This window comes from Vipera berus, assembly GCF_964194415.1.
Source record: "Vipera berus genome assembly, chromosome: 13".
NCBI lineage: Eukaryota > Metazoa > Chordata > Lepidosauria > Squamata > Viperidae > Vipera > Vipera berus.
The window spans coordinates 4,340,930-4,364,375 of NC_138216.1; the positions used below are offsets into that span (position 1 = coordinate 4,340,930).

General features: G+C 45.0%; 1 protein-coding gene across 1 annotated transcript in view; it reads right to left on the minus strand.

Annotated features, from left to right (window-relative positions):
- Positions 1 to 5,694: 5,694 nt before the first annotated feature.
- The window catches only part of FAM20C (FAM20C golgi associated secretory pathway kinase), a 49,256-nt gene continuing 31,504 nt past the window's right edge, over positions 5,695 to 23,446 (minus strand). The window contains exons 4-10 of the mRNA XM_081338093.1: positions 17,740 to 17,832; positions 16,330 to 16,445; positions 12,015 to 12,195; positions 10,468 to 10,577; positions 9,628 to 9,709; positions 9,073 to 9,132; positions 5,695 to 7,957 (exon numbers count right to left, since the gene is read on the minus strand). Coding sequence (XP_081194219.1) covers positions 7,705 to 7,957; positions 9,073 to 9,132; positions 9,628 to 9,709; positions 10,468 to 10,577; positions 12,015 to 12,195; positions 16,330 to 16,445; positions 17,740 to 17,832 — 895 coding nt within the window. The 3' untranslated portion in view covers positions 5,695 to 7,704. The remainder of the gene's footprint in view (positions 7,958 to 9,072; positions 9,133 to 9,627; positions 9,710 to 10,467; positions 10,578 to 12,014; positions 12,196 to 16,329; positions 16,446 to 17,739; positions 17,833 to 23,446) is intronic.

The window sequence follows — 23,446 nt, forward strand, 5'->3', positions numbered from 1 at the left end:
TAATATGACCTTACGCTAAAAATAGACCTAGTATTCCTGGTTGGTGCTTCCTATCTGGGCTACCTCGAAGGCATATCTATCTATCTTGCAAGTCCGAAAAAAAAATATCTCTTCTCCCCACACCCCACTTTGTAGTCCAAGAAACTAGAGAAAGTCTCTTCCGAGTTGGTTTACCACTTCCCTTTCCTTCTGGGGGCCTCAGCTGCCTCTTATCTGACCGTTATCTAGCCCGTGTCTCTTCCTCCTGTCTCCAAAGTTAATTCTCACACACCGTCCCATTATTAGCATAACATGACCAGGATTAGGGCTGTGACAACCGGCCACAGAATAAAAGGTCCTGGTCTCTTGAAAGCCGTCATAATGAGTAAATCCCTCCCCAAAAATATTTCAATTCCTCTGCTGGAGCTTCAGGCCCTGAACTGCCAGCCTTGCAAACAGAGGAACTGCCCTTTCTCAACCCATCCCAGGCTGAGTCTGCAGCTGGTTAGGTCCCCACTGGAAAAAAAAATTTTGGGGGGGCGGGGGGCAGGCTGCAAGGTAGCGGCACTTGAAGACACATCTGGAAACATCCTCAGAGGGAGAAACTCAACCTGCGCGCCGATCTTCTCCCTCTCTTGCAACGGCAGGGCCAAAGAGCCTTGGTGGAGCAATGGGCTAATGCCTCCTTAAGTAACACCAGCTGCCTGCAATTAGTGCAGGTTGGAGTCCCACCAGGCTCAAGGTTGACTCAGCCTTCCATCCTTCCGAGGTAGGTAAAATGAGGACCCAAGATTGTTGGGGGCAATAAGCTGACTTTGTAATAATGCCGCTTGGGTGTGTGTGAAAGCCCTAACAAGCAGGCATATACATAGAATGAAGGCTACTGCTAAGCTTGTAAGCCGCCCTGAGTCTTCGGAGAAGGGCGGGATATAAATGGAATTTGGAAAAAAAACGTCACCATCGGAGATGGAAAGTTGCTTTTAAAAAATGCATCAGCAGAGGACTTGAGGGCCGCTTGCCCTCATTCATAATTCACCAGCGCTTATGCAGAAAGAAGATTTGACGCAGGGAGGGGTTGCTGGATTGCTTGTTTGCTTGCATACCAGGTAAGCGCATTTGGAGCCCTTTTTTCATTCTCCATCAATATGCGATGATCTCAGGTGAATGTGAGCTCAGAAAGCGCGGCTAAAGTGGGGTTTCTTTCCTCCCTCCCCCCTCCCCCCTCCTCCTCCTCCAATTCTTCTTTTCTCCTCCTCCTCTTCCTCTTCTTCCTCTTCTTTTTTTCTCTTTATTTCTCCTTCTCCTCCATTTTTTCTTTCTTCTCCTGCTTTCTTTTCTCCTCCTCCTCTTCCCTCCTCTTCCTCTTCTCCTTCCTCCTCCCTCCCTCCCTCCCTTCCTTCCCCCTTCCCTTCCTTCCCCCTCCCCTCCATCCCTTCCCTTCATCATTCCTTCCTTCCTTCCTTCCTTCCTTCTTCCTTCCTTCCTTCCTTCCTTCCTCCCTCCCTCCCTCCCCCTCCCTCCCTCCCTTCCTTCCTTCCTTCCTTCCTTCCTTCCCTAAATGAATTTGTCCAGTTACCTTCTTTGTGAATATCCACAGCTGTCCTCTGCAGACAACATCATTTCTACTAGAGCATTTCTGAAACTTGGCCAGGTTAACATGTGTAGACTTCAACTCCCAGAATTCCCCAGGAGAATTGAAGCCCACCCATCTTAAAAGTTCCCTGTCATGTCGGCTGGGGAATTCTGGGAGTTGGAAGTCCACACCCCTTGAAGGTTGAGCGGTCTAGCAGAGAAATGGGCGAACAGAAAAAGCGAAAGAGTCGTTTCATTCCTAAACCATTACCGAATACATTTTCAGCTGCATCACCTCACGTCAGAAACAAGATCACATTTATTGCAAAAAAATGCTAACGCAGGTGTTAACGAGTTTTACACGATCCCTGGAGGTTTGTGTTGCGATTAGCACACTAGATCATGGTTTCTTTCTTTCTTTCTTTCTTTCTTTCTTTCTTTCTTCTTTCTTTCTTTTTCTTTCTTTCTTTCTTTCTTTCTTTCTTCTTTCTTTCTTTCTTTCTTTCTTTCTTTCTTTCTTTCTTTCTTTCTTTCTCTTTCTTTCTTTCTTTCTTTCTTTCTTTCTTTCTTTCTTTCTTTCTTTCTTTCTTTCTTTCTTTCTTTCTCTTTCTCTTTCTTTTTTTTGCCTACATCGGGCCGTTTCTGTCATTACATCCTTTGCAAGTCTGGAAAGTCTTGTCTATTTACGTCAAAGTGAGAGAACACCCAATACTTAACGAGGAAAAGTCGCATCCTAGAAAACCCCCAAAACAAAATCGCTGCTCTTAAGACTCATTTCCCCCTTCTTGACTTTAGAAAGAGTTCAGAGAAGAGCAACAAAGATGATTAGGGGACTGGAGGCTAAAACACATAAGGAACGGTTGCTGGAATTGGGGATGTCCAGTTTAATGAAGAGAAGAACGAGGGGGGACATGATAGCAGTCTTCCAATATTTGAGGGGCTGCCACAAAGTAGAGGGAGTCAAGCTATTCTCCAAAGCGCCGGAAGGCAGGACAAGAAGCAACGGATGGAAACTAACCAAGGAGAGAAGCAACCTAGAACTAAGGAGGAACTTCCTGACAGTGAGAACAATTAACCAGTGGAACAATCTGCCTCCAGAAGCGGTGAATGCTCCAACACTGGAAGTTTTTAAGAAGAGACTGGACTGCCATTTGACTGAAATGGTATAGGGTTTTCCTGTCTGAGCAGGGGGTTGGACTAGATGACCTCCAAGGTCCCTTCCAACAACAACTATTTGTCAAGGCTTTACTATTATTATTATGTTATTAAATCCCACAATTAAAGATGAATATCCCGATTTACTGGACTCTTGGCATCCTCATACAGCATCACAATCTGGTTTGGAAGCATCCCTGCTTCAGACAGGAAGGCGGTGCAGAGTGGTGACGACGGCTGAAAGGATCATTGGCTGTTCCCTCCCTCCCATCCAGGACATAGCACAGAAGCGTTGTTTGAACAGGGTCCGTAAGATTATCTGGGACACTACTCATCCTCTTCACAACCTGTTTTCCTTGTTGCCTTCTGGGAGGAGGGGGCTTCGTGGTATCCGCAGCAGAACATCCAGATTCAGCCATAGTTTCGTTCCATACAGCATTAACCTTGTGAACTCTCAAATTTCCTCCTTTGGTTATGTATTCGAGATGGACAGTATTTAATATTTATTTGTTACGTATAAATATGTAGGGGTGTGGGTCTATACCAGGGGTAGGCAACCTCGGCTCTTTTATGACTCATGGACTTAAACTCCCAGAATTCCTGAGTCAGCTATGTTGACTCAGGAATTCTGGGAGTTGAAGTCCATGAATCATAAAAGAGCCGAGGTTGCCTACCCCTGGTCTATACATATGCTGTATAGAGTATGTTTAGGTGTGTGTCATGTATGTGTTTCCCTTTGAGAGCGGGCAACTAAATTCTGTTTTTGACGTGTGCTGTTGTGTGCCCACAGTAAAAAAAAAATGACAATAAAGATTATCTATCTTATCTCATAACTTTCGGGCTTGCTCTGCTTCACACACACACAGACACGTTGCGGAGACAAACCCATAATCTGGGAAACAATATTATTAATGCTCTGTAAGCTTTAGCCAATGCTTTCTTCACATTCACTCAACCCTCCTAGAAACATGTTACCCATGGGTCCAAAGTCTGGGAAGTAGGTGGCTTTGTAATATATTATTAATACAATAACGATTGTTGTTGTTTTTGTTGTTATGATGATGAGGAGGAGGAGGACGCCTGCATCCAAAGAACGGCAGAAAAATCGGCCTTACTGGCTTTTCAAAAGCCTTGGTAGGTCCTTCAATCACTTCCACCCTTTCTTTATTATTTCAATAAATCCATTGATAAACCTGGCAGGCAGGCAGTCAGGAGGGAGAGGAGATTCCCCAGGAAGAGAAAGACGGCATTGATTCGGAGGCTAATGCAGTTTTGCTCAGCAGATTCCCTCCCCCGCCCCCCAACTGTTCCCCGCACGTATCTGACCGAAACCGTCACTCGCCGCTCTTAATTAGAAGGACCCCTGCAGCTGGAAAGCCATTCAGCTCAGCTGCTGCTGCACCCACCAGGCACGGCTTCAGTTCTCTTTTCATTTTTAAACACAGGCAGTCATTTCATTTAGCGACCGTTCAAAGATACAACGGCACTGGAAAAAAGGGACTTTCCCCCGAAATAAGACCGGGCCATATATTGATTTTGGTTAGGGCTTATTTTCCGGTTAGGGGTTCTATTTGGGGAAATACGGTACTAATACGGTTAAGAGCCTTGGTGGAGCAGTGGGCTAATGCCTCCTTAAGTAACACCAGCTGCCTGCAATTAGTGCAGGTTCGAGTCCCACCAGGCTCAAGGTTGACTCAGCCTTCCATCCTTCCGAGGTAGGTAAAATGAGGACCCAGATTGTTGGGGGCAATTAAGCTGACTTTGTAATAATGCCGCTTGGGGTGTGTGTGAAAGCCCTAATAAGCAGGCATATACATAGAATGAAGGCTACTGCTAAGCTTGTAAGCTGCCCTGAGTCTTCGGAGAAGGGCGGGATATAAATGGAATTAAAATAAATAAAAAATAAATAAAAATAAATGCATCCGTCGGGCTGACGGTCTTAATTGGGGCTTATTTTGGGGGTGGGGCTTATATCACGAGCGTCCTGGGAAAAAAAAATCATGCTAGGGCTTATTTTCCAGTGGGGAAAAACACGGTATTTATGTGCTGAACTCGTAGTGAAGAGCAAGGTTGCCCATTGCATACTGATCTTCGTTATTTAAATGTCAGACAATGTGTCAAAGATAAATTAATACAGTTAGAGTATTGTCCATCTGATGTAAATATTGCAGACCATTTTACGAAGGTACAAAGTGCTGTGAAACACAATGCTAATTGTGAAAGAATGTGCATAAGATTGTAAGAGTTATATATTATTCTACCCAAAGGGGAGAATGTTAGGCATATGGTGCTAGCCTACAATGTTGGGTTGAAAATATATTAACCATAATGCTATGGCTTTAAGTTGTTAATTGGCCAATGGGTGTGTAAGTGTTCTCATGGCCATAAGAGGAAGCTAGGAACGTAGCTTCTCTCTCTCTCTGAATTCACTGATCTCTACTATTACTGTTTTTGCTCTGCTGTTGGTTTACTACTGTTGTAAACCTGAACTGTGTATTGACCTCTGGACCGGTAAGAAGACTTTGTAGTTTGGATTACTCCTTGGACTGTTGCTATTGTGTATGACTTGGACTGTTTATTTTTGACTGTGCATTTTTGTTTTTACACCACCTCAAAGTAAAATACTTTTTGCTTTTAGAACTCAGTGTATTTCTGTGTGTGATTTTTACTGCTCTCAGTGCCCTTCCTTGTCTGTGCAACTCTTTGGTAGCACAAGGAGACCTCTGCACAACAAATTCCTTAACAACCCTTTTGAGAGGCACCATGGAAAAAGGGCGTCTGTACACGCAGGAGGCATCTGGGGGAATTAATGTGACTTAAGATCCTCCTTTTGAGGCAGGTTCAGGCAGGTCAAGTTGGAAAGAGCTCAAATTCCTGCTTCAAAATTTTTTTAAAAAAAGAGAGAGAGAGAAAAACAGCTCTGGGGGCCTTGAGCTGGCGCAGGTTTTTCTGTCGGGATGGTTGGAATCAAGACTCACGAAGGCCAGGTATTTGCCATATCTTTATTGCACTGGGACCACACTGCAAACGAATCCATGGAGAGGAGGGAGGAAAGAAGGAAAGAAGGAAAGAAGGAAAGAAAGAAAGAAAGAAAGAAAGAAAGAAAGAAAGAAAGAAAGAAAGGAAGGAAGGAAGGAAGAAAGGAAGGAAGGAAGGAAGGAAGGGAGGGAGGGAGGGAGGAAAGAAGGAAGGAAGGAAGGAAGGAAGGAAGGAAGGAAGGAAGAAGAGGATGGAAAAAGGAAGGAAGGAAGGAAGGATGAAGGGGATGGAAAAAAGAGAAGGAAGGAAGGAGAATGAGGAAGGAAGGAAGGAAGGAAGGAAGGAAGGAAGGAAGGAAGGAAGGGAGAGAGGGAGGCAGGAAGAAAAGGAAGGAAGCCATAAAAGTCTACAGCCGCTGAAAGCAGCTTCTTGGGTGTTTTTCCCCTTTCATCTGTGTGTTGTTTTTTTTTAAACTTGGATATGTATATATTTACATAAAGGAAAACTATCAAAAGCAGACTTGAGAACAGCAGCTCAGCTCAGCTTCAGCAGTCCAGAAAGAGAAGGAAGAGCTGGCGCTACTTTCGGATGGATAAATAGTACCATTTTTCTGTGGTTGCTTTTTTTTTTTTTTTTGAAACTCTGCCACTCTGTCAAACCGCATTCAAGTATTCTCGGCCGATGCACGAATCGTCCCGCTCCTTTTTTTTTTTTGACTGAGCTGCTGCGCTTCCCCTCAGGGTTAGGGTTTGGGCTTGGCCATAGAGCTGGATCAGTCTTAGAAAGGCTGGGGGGGGTGTGTGGGGAAGAGAGGAAAGTGGGAGACCGTTGGCAGCCACGGGGGGAGCAAGAGAAAAGGAGGGAGATGAGGAGGACGCCTTGAAAGTCGACCCAAGGAACTAAGGTTTCACGGCCACGTGAAGGGAACGTCCAAAGCGTGGCCTTCTCCATTCCGGATCCTTCCTCTCTCCTCCCTTGGTTAAGGAGAATATTGAGAGTTCAGCCTTTCCCGGAAGGTGTGCAAGGGTTTCAAAACGCCCAACTCATTCGCCTCGTTTGCGACGCCCACCATCCCCCCCAAAAAAACCCAAGACTCAGCTCTAGGATAGCTTCACAGCAGCAACCACCTGCGGAGTCTTCTCTGGAACTCTCTAGAAGAACATTTCTTCTGGGTGGTAGACATCCGTCACCCGCTTTCCCTCATCCAAAGGTCGCGTTTTCCATTCTTGTTTTGGTTTTTTGATTTTTTTTTAAGAAAAAAAAAAAGCCCACGACTGTCTCCACTATAAATACAAAATATTAAATAAAGATGGGTTTTCTGTACAAAGGAAAAGAAGGGATGGAATGAGAGGGTTTCTCCAGCCGGAATTTATATTTATATATGTATTTTCCTAATTTGATAGGATTTGTTGGGAAAACGGAGATGAGAACGAGTGGATTCCTTTTTTCCTCCAAATGCAGTTAGCTCCGGGATATATGGATGACTTTTGGGGGGGGGCATTTCCTGCAAGGTATTCTCAACTGGGTTGGCCAGCTCCAATTGTGGGACACGTGGGCTGAAGGAGCGGAAAGGAGAAAGGGGGACCATGAGACCACAGGAGGCCGCAGGAGAAATGAAAGCACCGGGGGGGGGGTAGGGGAGGGAGGAGGTGGGGCTTGCCAGAAGCTCCGCCCACACGTGGGCTCCAAAGCCCTCATTGACAACGGAGAACCCTTTAGAAGCTAAGGCAAGCGAGGCTGGATGGAAAACAGGGCAGGTGCTTGACCACGTCCATTGAGAAGACGTGGATTGCCCCGAGAGCTTTTAGGTGGGCGAGCTACCTATTATTCCGCAAGAGATTCTAATCTGCTGCGGAGTCTACCCCTTCGCAACTTGGGAGAACAATCAGAAGAGCAATTTCTGAATTCACTGAATTCAAACATGGCCTACACAGTCCTTCAGGAGACTGTCGGGAGGGTGGCTTGGTCGGCGTGTGGGTCTTCTTCTTCAGTGGAGTTGAAGGAAGTCTGTCCGTTTCACTACCTCTCGGTCGTGATGGTGCTCCTAGGGGAGGCAAAGTCATTGTCCACCACCTTGCTGTAGCCCTCTTTTTCTATACAGTCCCTGACGGCCTGGAGGACTATCCGCAGCCTCCGATCCATCGCTTCCAGGTGCAGTTTGTACAAGATGGGGGCGATTTTGTCCTCCAGCAAGGATTCTTCCATTAGATGGCTCAGCTTGTACTCCTCCTTGGCCAGGAGCTGTAAACGCAGGTAGGTGGACTTCCGTATTCTAGGAGAAAGAAGCAGTGGGAAGGTGAGACGTGGAGAGCATTTGGACTTGGGTTAAAAAAAAAATAAAAATCCCATGTTTAGCAGAACTAGTTTCATTTTGGCTTCCAACTGGATGGGCTTTCCTAGTTCAACACTGAACAGCTAGTTCTACCCATACAGAACATTCTGTCTGTCTGTCTGTCTTCCACCTATCTATTATCTATCTATCTGAATCTCTCTCTCTCTGTGTCTCTCTCTCTCTACCTACCTACCTCTCTAGCTAGCTATGTGAATCAATCTATCTGTCTGTCTGATCTATCTGAATCTTTATCATCTCTTTCTGTCTCTCTCTAATCCATCACCTCTCTCTCTCCCCCTCTATCATCTCTCTTTCTCTATCCCTCTACCTGAATCTGTTATCTATCATCTATCATCTAACAATAATCTGTCTGTCTGTCTGTCTGTAGTCTGTCTGTCTGTCTGTCTGTCTGTCTATCTATCTATCTATCTATCTATCTATCTATCTATCTATCTATCTATCTATCTATCTATCTATCTATCTATCTCCTATCTATCTTTGTCTGTCTGTCTGTCTGTCTGTCTGTCTGTCTGTCTGTCTGTCTGTCTATCTATCTATCTAATCTATCTATCTATCTATCTATCATCTATCTATCTATCTATCTATCATCTATCTATCTATCTATCTATCTATCTATCTATCTATCTATCTTAGTCAGTCTATCTATCTATCTATCTATCTATCTATCTAGTCTGTCTGTCTATCTATCTATCTTGTCTGTCTGTCTGTCTGTCTGTCTGTCTGTCTGTCTGTCTGTCTATCTATCTATCTATCTATCTATCTATCTATCTATCTATCTATCTATCTATCTATCCATCTATCTATCTATCTATCTTCCCTCCCTCCCCCCCACTTTCCTATCTATCATCTATCAACCACTGATCACAGGGTTGTTTAGACAGCCTGAACTTTAAGGACTGGTTATAACCACCATGCGTTCGGTGCCCTTGAAACGTCAAATGCTTGTGGAATGGTCGTAAGACAAGGGCTCCGTGTTTACAGCCCCCCAAATTCTCCCCAAATTCTCCCCATAAAGAGAAGAAGAAAAAGAATACCGGCAACATTGATTTAAAGGCACCAAGATAGACAGTTCGTCGTGAGAATATTTCCCAAACCTGCAAGAGAGAAGAACACAAAGATGATTCACTAGAAATATACTTTCCGTCTCAAATTCTTGGCCAAAAGTCAGGGCAGAGACTGAATGCGCTCTTTCATTGCAATGGTTTTAGCCACGGATTGAACTTCAGGTCTGAAGCCAAAGAGGTATTTTGCAGGAAACGTGGGCTTGCCTCATGCCTCAACAGAAGACTTTAAAAGAAAATATCATGTTTTCTTTGCAACCTTCACAAGTCTGTAAAGCAATGGAAAGCTGAGTTCCTAAGCTCAGTCATGGTCTCACTTACTAATTGCTTCACTTAACTACCAGTCCCAGATGCAGTCACTAAATGAGGACAACCTGTATAGGTTGCCCATCTCTTAGCTAGGAAAAGACCCCTCCCCCCAATGCTCAGATAAAGTCACATATGGACACGTTTATGCTTTTTTCAAGCAAAAGAATAGTGGTAAAGAATAAATGAGAAAGATTTTAGTATGATCCACCAACCCCTTACCCTCTTCCGTTGTCTAAGTGGATAATAAAAGTATTATTTCCAAACTTCTCAAAGGTCTCGTAATGGTGTCGATCCATATTACCTGCAAAGAGCAGGAGAAATAAGAAAAAAAAACATGTTTAGCAGAACATCATGTTGGAGATCTTACAAATCCTTCCATTTCCCCGTCGTCCGGGCAGAGCTGATGAAGCTTCTTGCATGAGAAGCGAAACGTCTTCAAAGGAAAAACAAGAAAGGCCAGTTGCCTCGTGAAAAAAGGCATCTTTGGAGATCTCAAGCAAATTATAATACAGGATCATAGAACGTAGATTAATAGGGTTGGCAGGGACCTTTGAAGGTCTTCTAATTCAATCTCCTGCTCAAGCAGAAGACCTATGCCTATGCCATTCTGGAAAAATGGCTGTCCAATGCCTTTCAAGAAGAAACAGGATCGTCCTATAACCTTTAATCTCATGCTCAAAATCAACCTACAGCTAAGAAGAAATTCCCTGACAGAACAATTAACCAGTGGAACAACCTGCCTCCAGAAGTGGCGAATGCTCCAACACTGGAGGTTTTTAAGCAGAGATTGGACAACCATTTGTCTGAAATGGTATAGGGTCTCCTGCCTGAGCAGGGGGTTGGACTAGATGACCTCCATGGTCCCTTCCGACTCTGTTATTCTGCTATTTGTGTCACCTAAGGAAGTCGTTAATGGTGTGTCACCGCACAATAAGCCAAAACAACTAGCGGCAAATAAAATAAAATAAAATAATAAAATGATACCATTATACAAGCTCTACCACTAAAACTGCCCAAATTCTAAGAGTACGACTCCATTTCAGGAAGCGACACACATACCCATCAGAAAATCAAATATGGTCATGTCCATTATATCCAAGATCCTGGTACCCCGGTCGTAAGGTGGCGTTTGCTTAACCTCTTCGCAATAATCCGGATCAACTTCCCACCTGGATGAGAAGGAAAAATACAGATTGGGACGTTTAGCCACCAACGGTGCTCTCCGTTTCGAGGCCTGCAAGGATTGCGTGGCTGGGTTTGAGTTTAACAGAGGAAATAAGCACATCGGTATTTTAAACATATGATCCACCACCCACTTATGAGGTTGCTGAGCTCCTGGAGGGTGGGGGGAAATAATATATTTTTTAAAAAAGCCTTGGTATTAATAAGAGTAGCTTGAAAGGATTCAGAACAAACTCCATATTCCTATCCCATTATCAGGACTGGACTAACATACCTAAAGAGGTGCCACCATTGTTAATTCTTAAGTCAATTTTACTGTTAATATTTGCTGTTTGAATGCTTTCATCTTTTATCCACGGTGGCGCAGTGGATAGAAAGCAGTACTGCAGGCTACTTCTGCTGCCTGCTGGCTGCCTGCAGTTCGATTCTGTCCAGCTCAAGGTTGACTCAGCCTTCCATCCTTCCGAGGTCGTTAAAATGAGGACCCAGATTGTTAGGGGCAATTTGCTGACTCTGTAACCCACTTAGAGAGGGCTGTGAATGCACTGTGAAGCGCTATATAAGTCTGAATACTATTGCTATTGCTCTCCTGCTGTTTTATCGGCTGTCAGCTGCCTGGAATCATCCCTAGGCAAAATAGCTGGCATACAAATGTCATTAATAAATACATTAATTTATGACCCATGGTTGCTAGCTGCCTAGGGTCGCCTTGAACCACAGATAGTCAGAAAATAAATTTGATAATATTAATTGAATGAACAGATCCTGAAGTTGAAACTCAAATAGTTTGGCCACCTAATGAGAAGGAAAGACTCACTGGAGAAGAGCCTAATGATGGGAAAGGTTGAGGGCAAGAGAAGAAGGGGACGACAGAGAATGAGGTGGCTGGATGGAGTCACTGAAGCAGGAGGCGTGAGCTTAAATGGACTCCGGAAGATGGTAGAGGACAGGAAGGCCTGGAGGAACGTGGTTCATGGGGTTGCGATGGGTCGGACACGACTTTGCAGCTAACAACAACAATTGAATGAATGCACGAACAAATGAAAGAATGAATGCCAGGGGGGAGAAATGCAGAGAAAAAATATTATTTCTCCCCTACCTGCAAAATGAGCGCAAAATAAGTTGGATTCTAATTTAACAGGTGCTAAAGTTTTAGTCCAGCTGCGTGGAAACCCCGAGGTTGTGGTGTTTTGGTGTTAGATTTTAGAACAAACTCAACAGCCACATCATCTGGGTTAAATGAAGGCGTGGGCCATCCAAATGCCTCCACCCAGCTTCTGCTCTTTGTCTTCCCACTGTGCCTCTGCCGCGTTGGGCAGACGGATGATTTTGTTCTGCTCAGCGGTGGTGGAATTAACGTCTGGCTGGGCAACAATGGAGAACTGACAGCCTGCTGTGGGCCGCCTCTTAACCACAAGACTTACTCGGCTTTCTTGCGTTTATGGTAGGAACGTCGCCATGGGTTCCTCCAGGTTTTCCGTTTGGCTAAAGACAAGTCGGGCAAGAAGGCGGCCATGGAGCCTTCAATCTGGTCCGGTTTGCCACAAAGGGCGTGTTCTGTCGAACAGTAGTAGGAGCACTCTCCATAGAAGCAGATGTTGTTGGCTGCAGAAAGGAGGAGAAACATGGTGGACAAGCAACCTTGATGGAAGAGAAGATCTGTCACTCAAGGTTGAACTGTGGGGTCTTGGGTGCTCTCTGAGTTTGGCTGTTTTTTATGGATGTTTCGTGAGCCAACTAGGTAACATTATCAGCGCTAGAAGGGGATGGAGAAGGAGGAGGAGGAGGAGGAGGAGGAGGAGGAGGAGGAGGAGGAGGAGGAGGAGGAGGAGGAGGAGGAGGAGGAGGACGACTGTCAGGTCCAACCTCTCTGAGGTTGGATGTTTTCTTGTGGATGTTTCCAAACCCGACTAGTAACGTCATCGGTGCTAGAAGAGAGTTGGATTTGTGGAGTAAAGGAAGAGGAAGAGAACTGTTTACTTCTTGATTGTGGGTCTAGTGTGGTGTTAATCTCTGCTTATTTGGCTGTTGACTGCTGGTCTTTTTCTTTCCTTCCGGCCTTTTTTTATTGTCTCTTTTGAATGGCGTGTAAATGTTGTTCATCTCTATGTGCCTGTTGATGGCTGAGATGTCTGACTGCCAGACTTCGAGGAATCCTCTAATGTTTTTGGGCCTGCCTTGGTTTATGAGGAGACCCATCCCCACTCCCTTCCACACTGGTGACGTTACCTAGTTTGGTAGCGAAACATTTGCAAGAAATGTCAGAAAGCACCCAGGAACCCACAACCAACACCTTCTAAGAATCAGAAATGAGGGAGACACCAAAGGGGAACTCAGCTCCTTCAAAAGAAGTAAGTTGGAGACGGGTAGAAAAAGGAGACCCTCTTAAAACAATTTGTAAAGGTCGCAGCAACCTCTCTGGACCTAATATAAAAATAAGAGCTTGTGATCTGATTATTACAAAAAAATGAAAACCATCTTCCAATCTTCACGTTTTTCAGGTCATTTTTCCAGGGCTGGCTTCTAGGATGATCCCATGACTTGCCGAGGACCGGCTGACACACCTAAGTTGATTGTTTGATTTCACTTTCTTTTTTTTTGCCCAAATCAGCTTCTTCGACAACTGATGACTCAGACGAACCGAGTGTGAACTGACACCACTTTCAAGCTGGCACCGGATGGTGTGAAAACGCTGCCAGCAGCCCGGAATCTGTGAATGAGGGCGAGTTGTGAACCAGCTGTCATTAGTTCAACTCCGGAGGGCCTGGCATTTCTGAACCCCCCCACCCCCCCAAAGGTGGATCTCATTTACTGTAATTGCTGATACCGGCGGTCCTCGGCTTACGATCACAACGGAGCCCAAAATTTCTGTTGTTAAGCGAGACGTTTGTTAAGCATGTTTTTCCCCATCTTATGACCATCCTTGCCCCGGCTGTTAAGCGAACTGCTGTTTGATAAGCTAGCAACTCGGTTGTTAAGTGAATCGACGACGCCATTGAGTTTGCTGGTCAGAAGGTCGCATGACCTTGGGACACAGCGGCGGTCGTAAGTATGAACCAGTTGCCCAGCGTCTGAATTTTGATTTACACAATCAAGGGGGTGCCGCAAAGCTCTTAACGGTGGAAAATGGTCCTGTCACTTTTTTTCCAGTGCTGTTGTAACTTTGAACGACTGGTGTAAGTCGAGGACTGCCTGTGCAGTCATAGGTGTTATTAGAAGTGGGAAATTTATCCCCTTCCAGACTGACAAGTTTCTGGGAATTTGAATTCCCATAATGGCCGGTGAGTCTCTCCCTTTATGTCTGTGTTACAGTTGAGCCTCGTCTTCTTCTACAAACATGCTCAGGGCTTAAACGTAGGTGGTCCTCGGCTCGCAACGATTCACTTAGTGACCATTTCCAAGTTAAAACTTCACTGGGGAAAAAAAATGTGACTCACAATCTCGTCCTTGCAATCATTAAGTGCTCAAGGGATCAAAATTCGGACACTGGGCAACCGGCAATGTATTTACCCACAATCACACCGTCCCGGGGTCAGGTGATCCCTTTCTCTGACCTTCCCAGCCAGCCTCTGACAATTCACTTAACGCCTGTGTGGTTCGCTTAACAACCGTGCCGGAAAAGCCATAGAATCGAACCTAACTCCCTTTACCAATTGCCTTGCTTAGCCAGGTTAAGTTTTAGCCCTGACCGTGACGGTAAGCGGTGGACTGCTTGTTTGTCTGCAGTGAGTTCACACAACACGGCGTCTAACATTTGAAACAACTGTCTCTGAACAATTCCCAGCGTGCCACGGTTCTTTCTCTCCAGTGTCAGAACCTGGGGGGTGTAAATAATTTTGAGCAGGTTCTAAAAAGAAGGGGGAAAAAAGCGAAAAGATTCTAATCTGCCTTTTTCTTTCAAGTGAGCCGAGCAGGGCTGCTATTGTCCGTTTCCCAGAGGGTGGAGGGGTGTGTGTGTGTGTGTGTGTGTCTGTGTGGTGAACGACAGGGGTGGAAATCCATAAACCTCTGTGATTGGTCAAGGGGAACAAAAGTCCCAGAACTCACATTGATTTCGGCAAATGATTACTTCGAAAATTACAGCCGGAATTCTTAAAAGTTTCTCTCCCACCTGAGCACTAACAAATCATTCCTTCAAGGCTTTCTTTTAAGGCAAGGGGACCACCAACAAGGCACAGAAAGGCCTTTTAAAAACGACTTTTTTCCCCATTCACTGCACTTTGTGGGTAATGTTTTCCTTCCTTCCTTCCTTCCTTCCTTCCTTCCTTCCTTCCTTCCTTCCCTCTCCTCTCTCCTTCCCTCCCTCCATCACCTCCCTTTCTTCCCGTCTTTTCTTCCCCATCATCTCCCTCTCTTCCTTCCCTCTCCTCTCCTCCCTCCCTTCCATCCCTCCCTTCCCTTTTCTTCCCTATCATCTCCCTCTCTCCCTCTCTTCTCCTCTCCTCCCTCCTTCCCCTTCACCCTTCCTTCCTTCCTCCCTTCCTCCCTCCATCATCTCCCTTTCTTCCCTTCTTTTCTTCCCCATCATCTCCCTCTCTTCCTTTCCTTCTCTCTCCTCTCCTCCCTCCTCCTCTTCCCTTCTCCCTTCCTTCCTTCCTTGCTTCCTCTCTCCCTCCCTCCCTCCTCCCTTTCTTCCCTTCTTTTTTCCTATTCATCTTCCTTCCTTCCTTCCTTCCTTCCTCCCTCCCTCCCTCCATCACCTCCCTTTTTTCTTCCCCATCATCTCCCTCTCTTCCTTCCTTCCTTCCTTCCTTCCTTCCTTCCTTCCTTCCTTCCTTCCTTCCTTCCGTCCTTCCCCATTTAAGAAATTTACCAGTGGACTTTTTCTTGTTTTGACAAGGAATAAGAGTTAACGTGGAGTCTTCTCCTAATTCCTGCCTTTCTCGTCAGAACTTTTCGGCTAAGTCGCCAGAATATATCAACCAAGAGATTTTTGCCCAGCAGCACCAACCAAGCTGCAGCCTTGCTTTATGCTGCACTCAGAGCTTCATGCTGCACTCACAGGTCTACCTGGAATGGTTTCTAAGCATCACCAAAGCAACTGTGGATTTGAAAAGGCATGAAAGCCACACGCTGGCGGACAAGTCCTCTCCGGAAGCTGATCTAATTCAGGCTTTGCACACAAAGCTGGGTATCTATCTCCCTTCGGCCCCGGAGAAGCAGCTAATTAAGCCTTCCGCCTAGCTGTAAATTGGGATTTGCTTTCAAATGTTTACACGATCCTCTTCCCGATGTAATTTCTGTCGATCATCTTCCCGATGTAATTTCTGTCGTTGCTGCTGTTGCCTGTTATTAAAGAAAGTCAATGGGGTCTCTTTGCCAAAAGCCCAGGCTGATTAACATAACGAGAGGACAGTTATCGGTAGCAGCAATTAAGATGGAGCCAGGAAACAATAACAAAGCACAAGTGAAGAAGCAGGGAGGGCAGGATCCAGCGGGAAGCCAACATTTCCTACTGGATCTTGCCCACTTGGATCCTTGGGTTGCCCCCTGGATGGAAATTACTTGTCAGTGGGGGCCCTGCAAAGCTTTGAATTCCCTGGCAATTTTGCTGAAGGAATCCGAGATGCTGAATCACGAGGCTGACAAATTAATTTAAAGGAAGGCCTGATGGCTACAAACCATTTCGGTTGAACTGAACGTTGACATATTGCGATAGTTCGTGATCCTCGTTTTAATTGCTGCATGTCACCTAGAACCTGTTTTGGTGCCCAGGCGGTTAACTAAGTCTTCCCATACCTGGTGAGATAAAAAATGTCCTCCATAGTTTCTTGTCGCGAGTAACGTCCCTTATTTCTCTGGTCATGTTAACCAGTCTGCCTGCAACTGGTGGGACGCGACGGAAATCTAGGATCCTGGAAGGAAAAGAGGAGGACACGGCTTTAATCTGCTGAATTCCACAAAACAAAAATCTTCTGCAGGATGGGCCGTAAATATCATGTTACTTAGTTAGACCTCATAATTACGTGCAAAAAAAAAAGAGGGAGGTTGAATTATTCAAGATTAAAACCTGGCTTGTTCATTTTGCTGGTTGGACTTACTGAGATTTGAACAAATGTGGCCTTAAAGAATCCCCTGGTGGGACCCCATTCAAGGATGTGCAAGTTCAGTCCTTGAGACTTTGAGAGCTGCCCCTCTCTTTAGTGCCATTGATGGACAATTTCTAGGGGACTATTCCCCAAGGTAGATTTTCCTAGTGCTAGTATCCACTTGGTGGAATTGTCCACCTTTCAAGGTATATCAGATGTCACCATCAGTTCTACTTCAAGGTGGACTTCCATGCGATGTTTTCTAATATCAGAGGGAGGAGGAGGAGGAAGGGAGGAGGAGAAGATGAAGGAGGAGGAGGAGGAGGAGAAGGAGAAAAATGCAGGAGGAGGAGAAAAGGAGGAGAAAAAAGGAGAGGGAGGGAGAGGGGGAGAGAAGGAGGAGGAGAAGAAGGAGAAAAAAGCAGGAGGAGGAGGAGAAGGAGGAGGAGAAAAAAGGAGAGGGAGGGAGAGGGGAGAGAAGGAGGAGGAGAAGAAGAATAGGAGGAGAAGGAGGAAAGAACAAGGAGGAGGAGGAGGAGGAAGAAGAAGAAGAAGAAGAAGAAGAAGAAGAAGAAGAAGAAGAAGAAGAAGAAGAAGAAGATAGATAGATAGATGGATAGATGATAGATAGATAGATAGATAGATAGATAGATAGATAGATAGATAGATAGATAGATAGATAGATAGATGTAGATGTTGATTGCTATAGATAGAATTGTTTGAAATGGTATAGGTTTCCTGCCTGAGCAGGAGGTTGGACTAGAAGACCTCCAAGGTCCCATCCAACTCTGTCATTCTATTCTATTCTATTCTATTCTATTCTATTCTATTCTATTCTATTCTATTCTATTCTATTCTATTCTATTCTATTCTATTCTATTCTATTCTAGAAGAAGAAGAAGAAGAAGAAGAAGAAGAAGAAGAAGAAGAAGAAGAAGAAGAAGAAGAAGAAGAAGAAGAAGAAGAAGAAGTCGTAGTAGTGGAATGACTTCCCATAGAACACCCTGCTGCAAAAGACTGAAAAACGGACTCAACTGTTCCCAATTAGGACGTGCAAACACTGCATTCAGCTCACTTCCTCCCCATTTTTTTCCTCCTCTCGCCCCCTCCCATCATTTACCTGTCCAGGTGAAATGCTGCAATCTCAGCATTGTGTCTCTCGTAGTCGGAAAAATAAAAAAAGTCGGGAGGGGTTTCCTGCTCTCTTGTTTGCCTACAAAGAAAAGCACAGAGAAAAACAAACGCTGGGTTCACATAAAATGGCAAAGAGGGGAACCATTGATTTTTTTTAACCACCCATAAAAAAAGGGCGCAACTTGTAGAGATTTTTTTTAAAAAAAAAAAAAGAAAGAAAGAAAGAAAAACTGTACAAAACGTAGCCTTGCCGCATTAATCTAAAGACGTATCTTTTTGAACAAGCTGGCCTGGCCTGATGGGAGGGGGTTGGGTTTTTATTACTTTTAAATGCGTTTTAATCTATCTAAGAGTTCTGGGCACTTGTTTAATCTTTTTTTAATTTTTAATTTTAATTTTTGTATTCTGTCTTTTTAACATGTATTGCCCTGTTCACCGCCCTGAGTCCTTCGGGAGAAGGGCGGTATACAAATAAAATTAAAATAAACAATAAAAATAAAATTTTGGGGGTCCTTTTGCCCCATATTATCGCCTCCAGGTTGGGGGGCAGAAATCAGCTGCCCCCGAAACCAGAAACCCGGGTTAGACAGACACGGAGAAGAAGAAGGAAAGGTTTAATTTATGTTTCCATCCTACGTGCTGGCCTAATTCATCCTTTTCCCATCAAATATGCAGCCCACGATGGAATTTTCCTTCAGTTCTCTCTCTCGTGCCCGTTGAATTTCACTCTGCCTTTCTGAACAATTAGCACTTCCCAAGGATTGCTTTGCGTATTAAATTTCTCCACTAGGAAAAACGGGCACACAACAAAGCACACATTTAGGAAAATTGCTTACAGGATGGGGAAATTGTGAGAAAGCATGTGATTTGTGCGGGCGCAGGCTTTTTATAAAGCCGTGCACGTTGGCGTGGAAGCAGGAGAGGGCCGGGGTGTGTTTGGAAAACAAACAAAGCAAGAAAAAAAAAAGAGAGTACAGCAAAATAATTTAGAGTCACAAGACGGAGGGCCTGTAGGTTTTTCCCGTCTGCAGCCTTGAGGATAACTAAAGTCAGTAGGATTAGGACAAACACCAACATCATTTGCACGTTGCTGACTCTGTTGCCGACTCTTGAGCGTGAGTTAAAATCAGCTTCGGTTCCACCATCACCAAATTTGTCGTGCAATCTTTTGTTTTTTTTTAAAAGAGGCAGTTGGGCTCATGGGGATAGAACTAGCTGTATGTAAAGTAATAGGTTATACCCTCTAGCTCAGACATGTCAAACACAAGGCCCGGGGGCCAGATCCGGCCCGCGAAGTGGTTTCATGTGGCCCGCAAAGCCATCCTGGAAACAGTGAGGGAACGGCCCCCGCTGCCTTGGCCCTGGCCCAGAGACCCTCCTTCTGCCAGAGACCCCCAGATCTGTCCCACTCCTGCCCAGGCCCCCATAGGCACCCTTGATGCGAATGATGTAGAGCTGGCCATGCCCACCTAGTAAGCCATACGCACTCTAGCCACGCCCACCCAGTAGGCCACACCCACCCAGGCCACACCCGCCCAGCCCCCTGAGGGCAACCGCAATGCTGATGCGGCCCTCCATGAAATTGAGTTTGACACCCCTGCTGTAGCTTTAGGTAAACTAGCTTTACAACTAGTTTTATGTAAAGAGGGAGGTTATGCACACAATGGTTTCCTGACCTACAATGGTACGGAAGCCAGATTTGAAGGAAAACTTCAAAGTCTGCGATCCACGTGAGTGGTGTTGACAACATTAAATGTTAGCACAACTGATAGAAGGGAATAATTGTAGCGTGGGGGTGAATTGTAGCTTGTGGGGTCCTTGGTGCTCTCTGAGCTGGGTGGTTTCCTTGCAGTCATCCCATGACCCAACTAGGTAACATCATCTGTGCTAAAAGGGAATGGGGTTTATAGAGGAGGAGGAGGAGGAGGAGGAGGGGGAGGGGGAGGAGGAAAAGGAATGGTGATACAAGTGAAGGAGGAGGAGGAGGGAGGAGGAGGAGGAGGAAGAGGAGAAAGAAGAGAACTGTGGAATCCTTGGTTCTCTTTGAGTTTGGTTGTTTCCTTGCAGACATTTCATAACCCAATTAGATAATATAATCAATGCTAGAAGGGAGTGGGGTTTGCAGGGAGAAGGAGGAAGAGAAGGAGGAGGACCATGGGGTCCTTAATACCCTGGTTGCAGATGTTTCATGATCCAACTAGGTAATGCACTGAGTAACTCAATGCAGTGCACAGATGATGGTACCTAGTTGGGTCATAACGTGTCTTGTGTAGGGGAGCACGAAGAACACACACAGACACACACCCAGTTGGTGTAACCGTTGAGTCACAGACTTGTCGGGTTTCTGGAGCAGGTTTCTCTACTATTGGGTGGGGGGGGAGGAAGAGCAGCCTGCTCACTGGTTCACAGACAGGGGTGCAAAGGAATAGGAGGAAGTCTCCCCTCAAATATATCTTAAGTTGGAATTAGCTCAGAGGCTCACATTTCTGCAAAGCTGAACCCTTTCACCTTGGGAAACGTTAAGGGAAATGTCATTAAGAACCTTGCTTGGGAGACTTCCTTTTCGCTGAGTCAGCTGCCCACACCAACACAAGCTCCACTTGTCTCCACAACTCATTTCCTGGGATTGCGCAACGTACCAAACCGCCACCGTTCACCCAAGGAGTGAGTTTTTCCAACATGCTAAGCTGTAAAGATGACTGTTTAACCAAGCATAACACGTTCTGGATCTGTGGGAAGAGTCTGAATCTCCAATGTCAAACCCAGGTAAAGCCTTGGGTGGTTGTGTCAGTGCTGCTCCCAGAAGTACACACACAACCACAATCCAGTTTTCCCCACAGACCATCCCGTTCATGTTTGCAAGCCAGGATGACTTCTTCTTAGAAGCTTTGTTTGCTAAACATTTTGGACACCTTGGCTTTAAACCAGCCTTAAAAAAAAAGAGCGTGTTTTATAGCAATGTGTGCAGAAGGACAAGGGTTGGGGGCTTAATCTCCTTTGTGTGTCAGAACTTTGTGTGTGTGTGTGTGTGTGTGTGTGTGTGTGTGTGTGTGTCTTTAGTCCGGAGGAAAAAACACTTAACAAATTTCTCCTACTTAGCAACATAAATGTTGAGCTCAATTGCAGTCGTAAATTGAGGATTGCCTGTCCTGTAATTTGGACTTACTTTCTGCTACAAAACACACACAGGTGCACAACCCAACAATCCCATTCTTCTCCACGATCTTATCATCTCGTTTGATATTGTGGGCTTGGCTTTGTTTTAATCTTCTCTGTCAAAAGAACCACACAGACTTTCCCAAAAGCTAAGCCAGCATCTTTGTCTCATCTCCCTTAGAGGGCAAACCAGAGGATTGGGGGAGGGGCGGGCTCCAAAAGACATTTTCGAGGGGAGGGGAGACTCTCGCTTCAAGGGCAGAGTTTTATCTGGAAAGCAACTGTTATTCCTTCTCACTATACACACGAAGTGCTCATTATCTCACGGCGGGAAGGTTGTATTGTCAGAAATTTAACTTTTTCCTATTAATTCCCTGCTGAACCTAGCCAGCCACAGATTACAATTCTCTGCAGTAAATGTGGTTTGGTGTTCCTACCCTGCTGTTGCTCTGGTTGATTGGATTTAAGTTCATTACATCTTGATACAGGTCGCTCGGTCTGTCTGTCTGTCTGTCTATCTATCTATCTATCTATCTATCTATCTATCTATCTATCTATCTATCTATCTATCTATCTATCTATCTATCTATCATCACAAGCCTATGGCTATGGTGATCTAAGCATACAGTCCTCAAAGCTAAAAGGCACCTAATTACTTAGAGACTCTTTCAGGATAAACCCAGAATATTCAATCCAATGAACAAGGACATACATCCAATTTTGCAGCTAATAAGATTGTTGGATGAGCAGGTACAAAAACAGCCAGGGAAAGGACTGAAGCCTGGGAAACGGGCTGCTGGTCAGTCAACAGGGATGCTGATTTATCACCAGCTTGAAGAAGTGGCAGCACAAGGAAACAACAGCCAAGGACTTAATAGCCGACTACCAACACCCCTATCAACAACTAAAAGCCACATACAACAGGCACCCTATAAATACCACACACAGAATAGCCCAAAACACACACTCTGCTAGAGAGAGAAGTTCCCTGAAGATGGGCTTCAGCATGAAAGCTCAGAAGACTAAACCTCTGGTTCAGGTGACCGACCCAGATTGGGTCCTGCAACGTTATCCTGGGACGTGTCTATTTGCCTTCATTCATTAGAATATTCATGTTCTATGGCACCCCAAAATTTCCTGACAAAACTCCCCAGCAACATCCTGAACATGGTGGGGAAGATCCTAAAGCTGCTCTGCAATGACCTGACCCACTTTTACTGCGCTGAGAACACAAGCGACAAGCCAGAGCTGAAACTGACACAAGCGAGAAACTCTGCAATTGTGGCAAATTATTTTAAGGCCAATTGGCCCGCCGCTAATAAAAATAGGGGCGTTGATTCTGTAAAAGGAAACACTGCGCTTCTGGGCCATTTTTTTTTAAGCAGGTGAGGAGTTTTGTTTTGTCTTTTGCCGATTTAGGGAGGAAAAAGGAGTCTAATTCATTTCTTGAGATTTTGCGCTTGGCAACTAACCTCGAAAGCGCATTTTCACAAACTGAAATGCAGGTAGTCCTCGACCTTATGGCCAGAACTGAGCCCCAAATTTCTGTTGCTCAGCAAGACGGGGGGGGGGAGGATGAGTGAGTTGGGCCCCATTTGATGACCTTTTTCACCACAATGTTTAGTGACTCACTTAAGTTGGTAACACAGTTGTTAAGTACAGAATGAAAGGAAGTTCTTATTTTCTACTGAGAATTGCATGAAATTCCGAAAGACTGCATGAAATCAGCCAAGAACTGCATGAAATTACAGTCAATGTCCCTCGGCCCCCGAAGCTAAACATTGTCCATCTTTGTGGTCAGAAATGCCTTCATGAAGAAGACAAAATGCTATTGATTTCCATGGACCTGGTTGTCCTCAGATATCCCCCTCCCTCAGCAACTGTCAATTGGCTGTGTGATCATTTTGCTATTATCCTGCTTTTAGCTTGACCGTCAAGCAAAATCTTTCCTTTCTCTCTCTTTTTCCACCACTGGGTGTTTGCAATTCCAGGAACCTTTTGAAAAAGGAAAAAAAAAAGCCTTGGAAAAAATTAGGCAGGATGAAAACACCACACACACACACACACACACACACACACACGCTCCTACCCATGCACAAAACACGGAAGGTTATTTATGCATCAAGTGTCAGCAAATATTGTTGCCTTCTTCTTGGTTGATAAATACGTTCATTATGCAGATGGCGTTCACAAAATACTTGGCATGTCACTGCAGGAATTTAATCACCACCTGTAAAATATATGTCTACTTCTGGATGTTTTCGGGGAGGGAAAGGGACAAGATGATGAGATGGCTCCTCCAAACATATCCAACAATCCTGACGTGTTATGAATTATAGAAGCACCACCGACGGATCAGGATGGGTGGCGTCAAAGATCGTTAATCAGAAGAGAATGCTCAGACAATGCTTCATGTTATGACTATTTTAGAACACAAGTCCACGAATCAGGGACAAAACAGTACACCTTAATGAGTAGGTGTACACAATCTTGAGCTTTGAGTTAACAGAATAACAAAAGAACTTGGAAGGGACCTT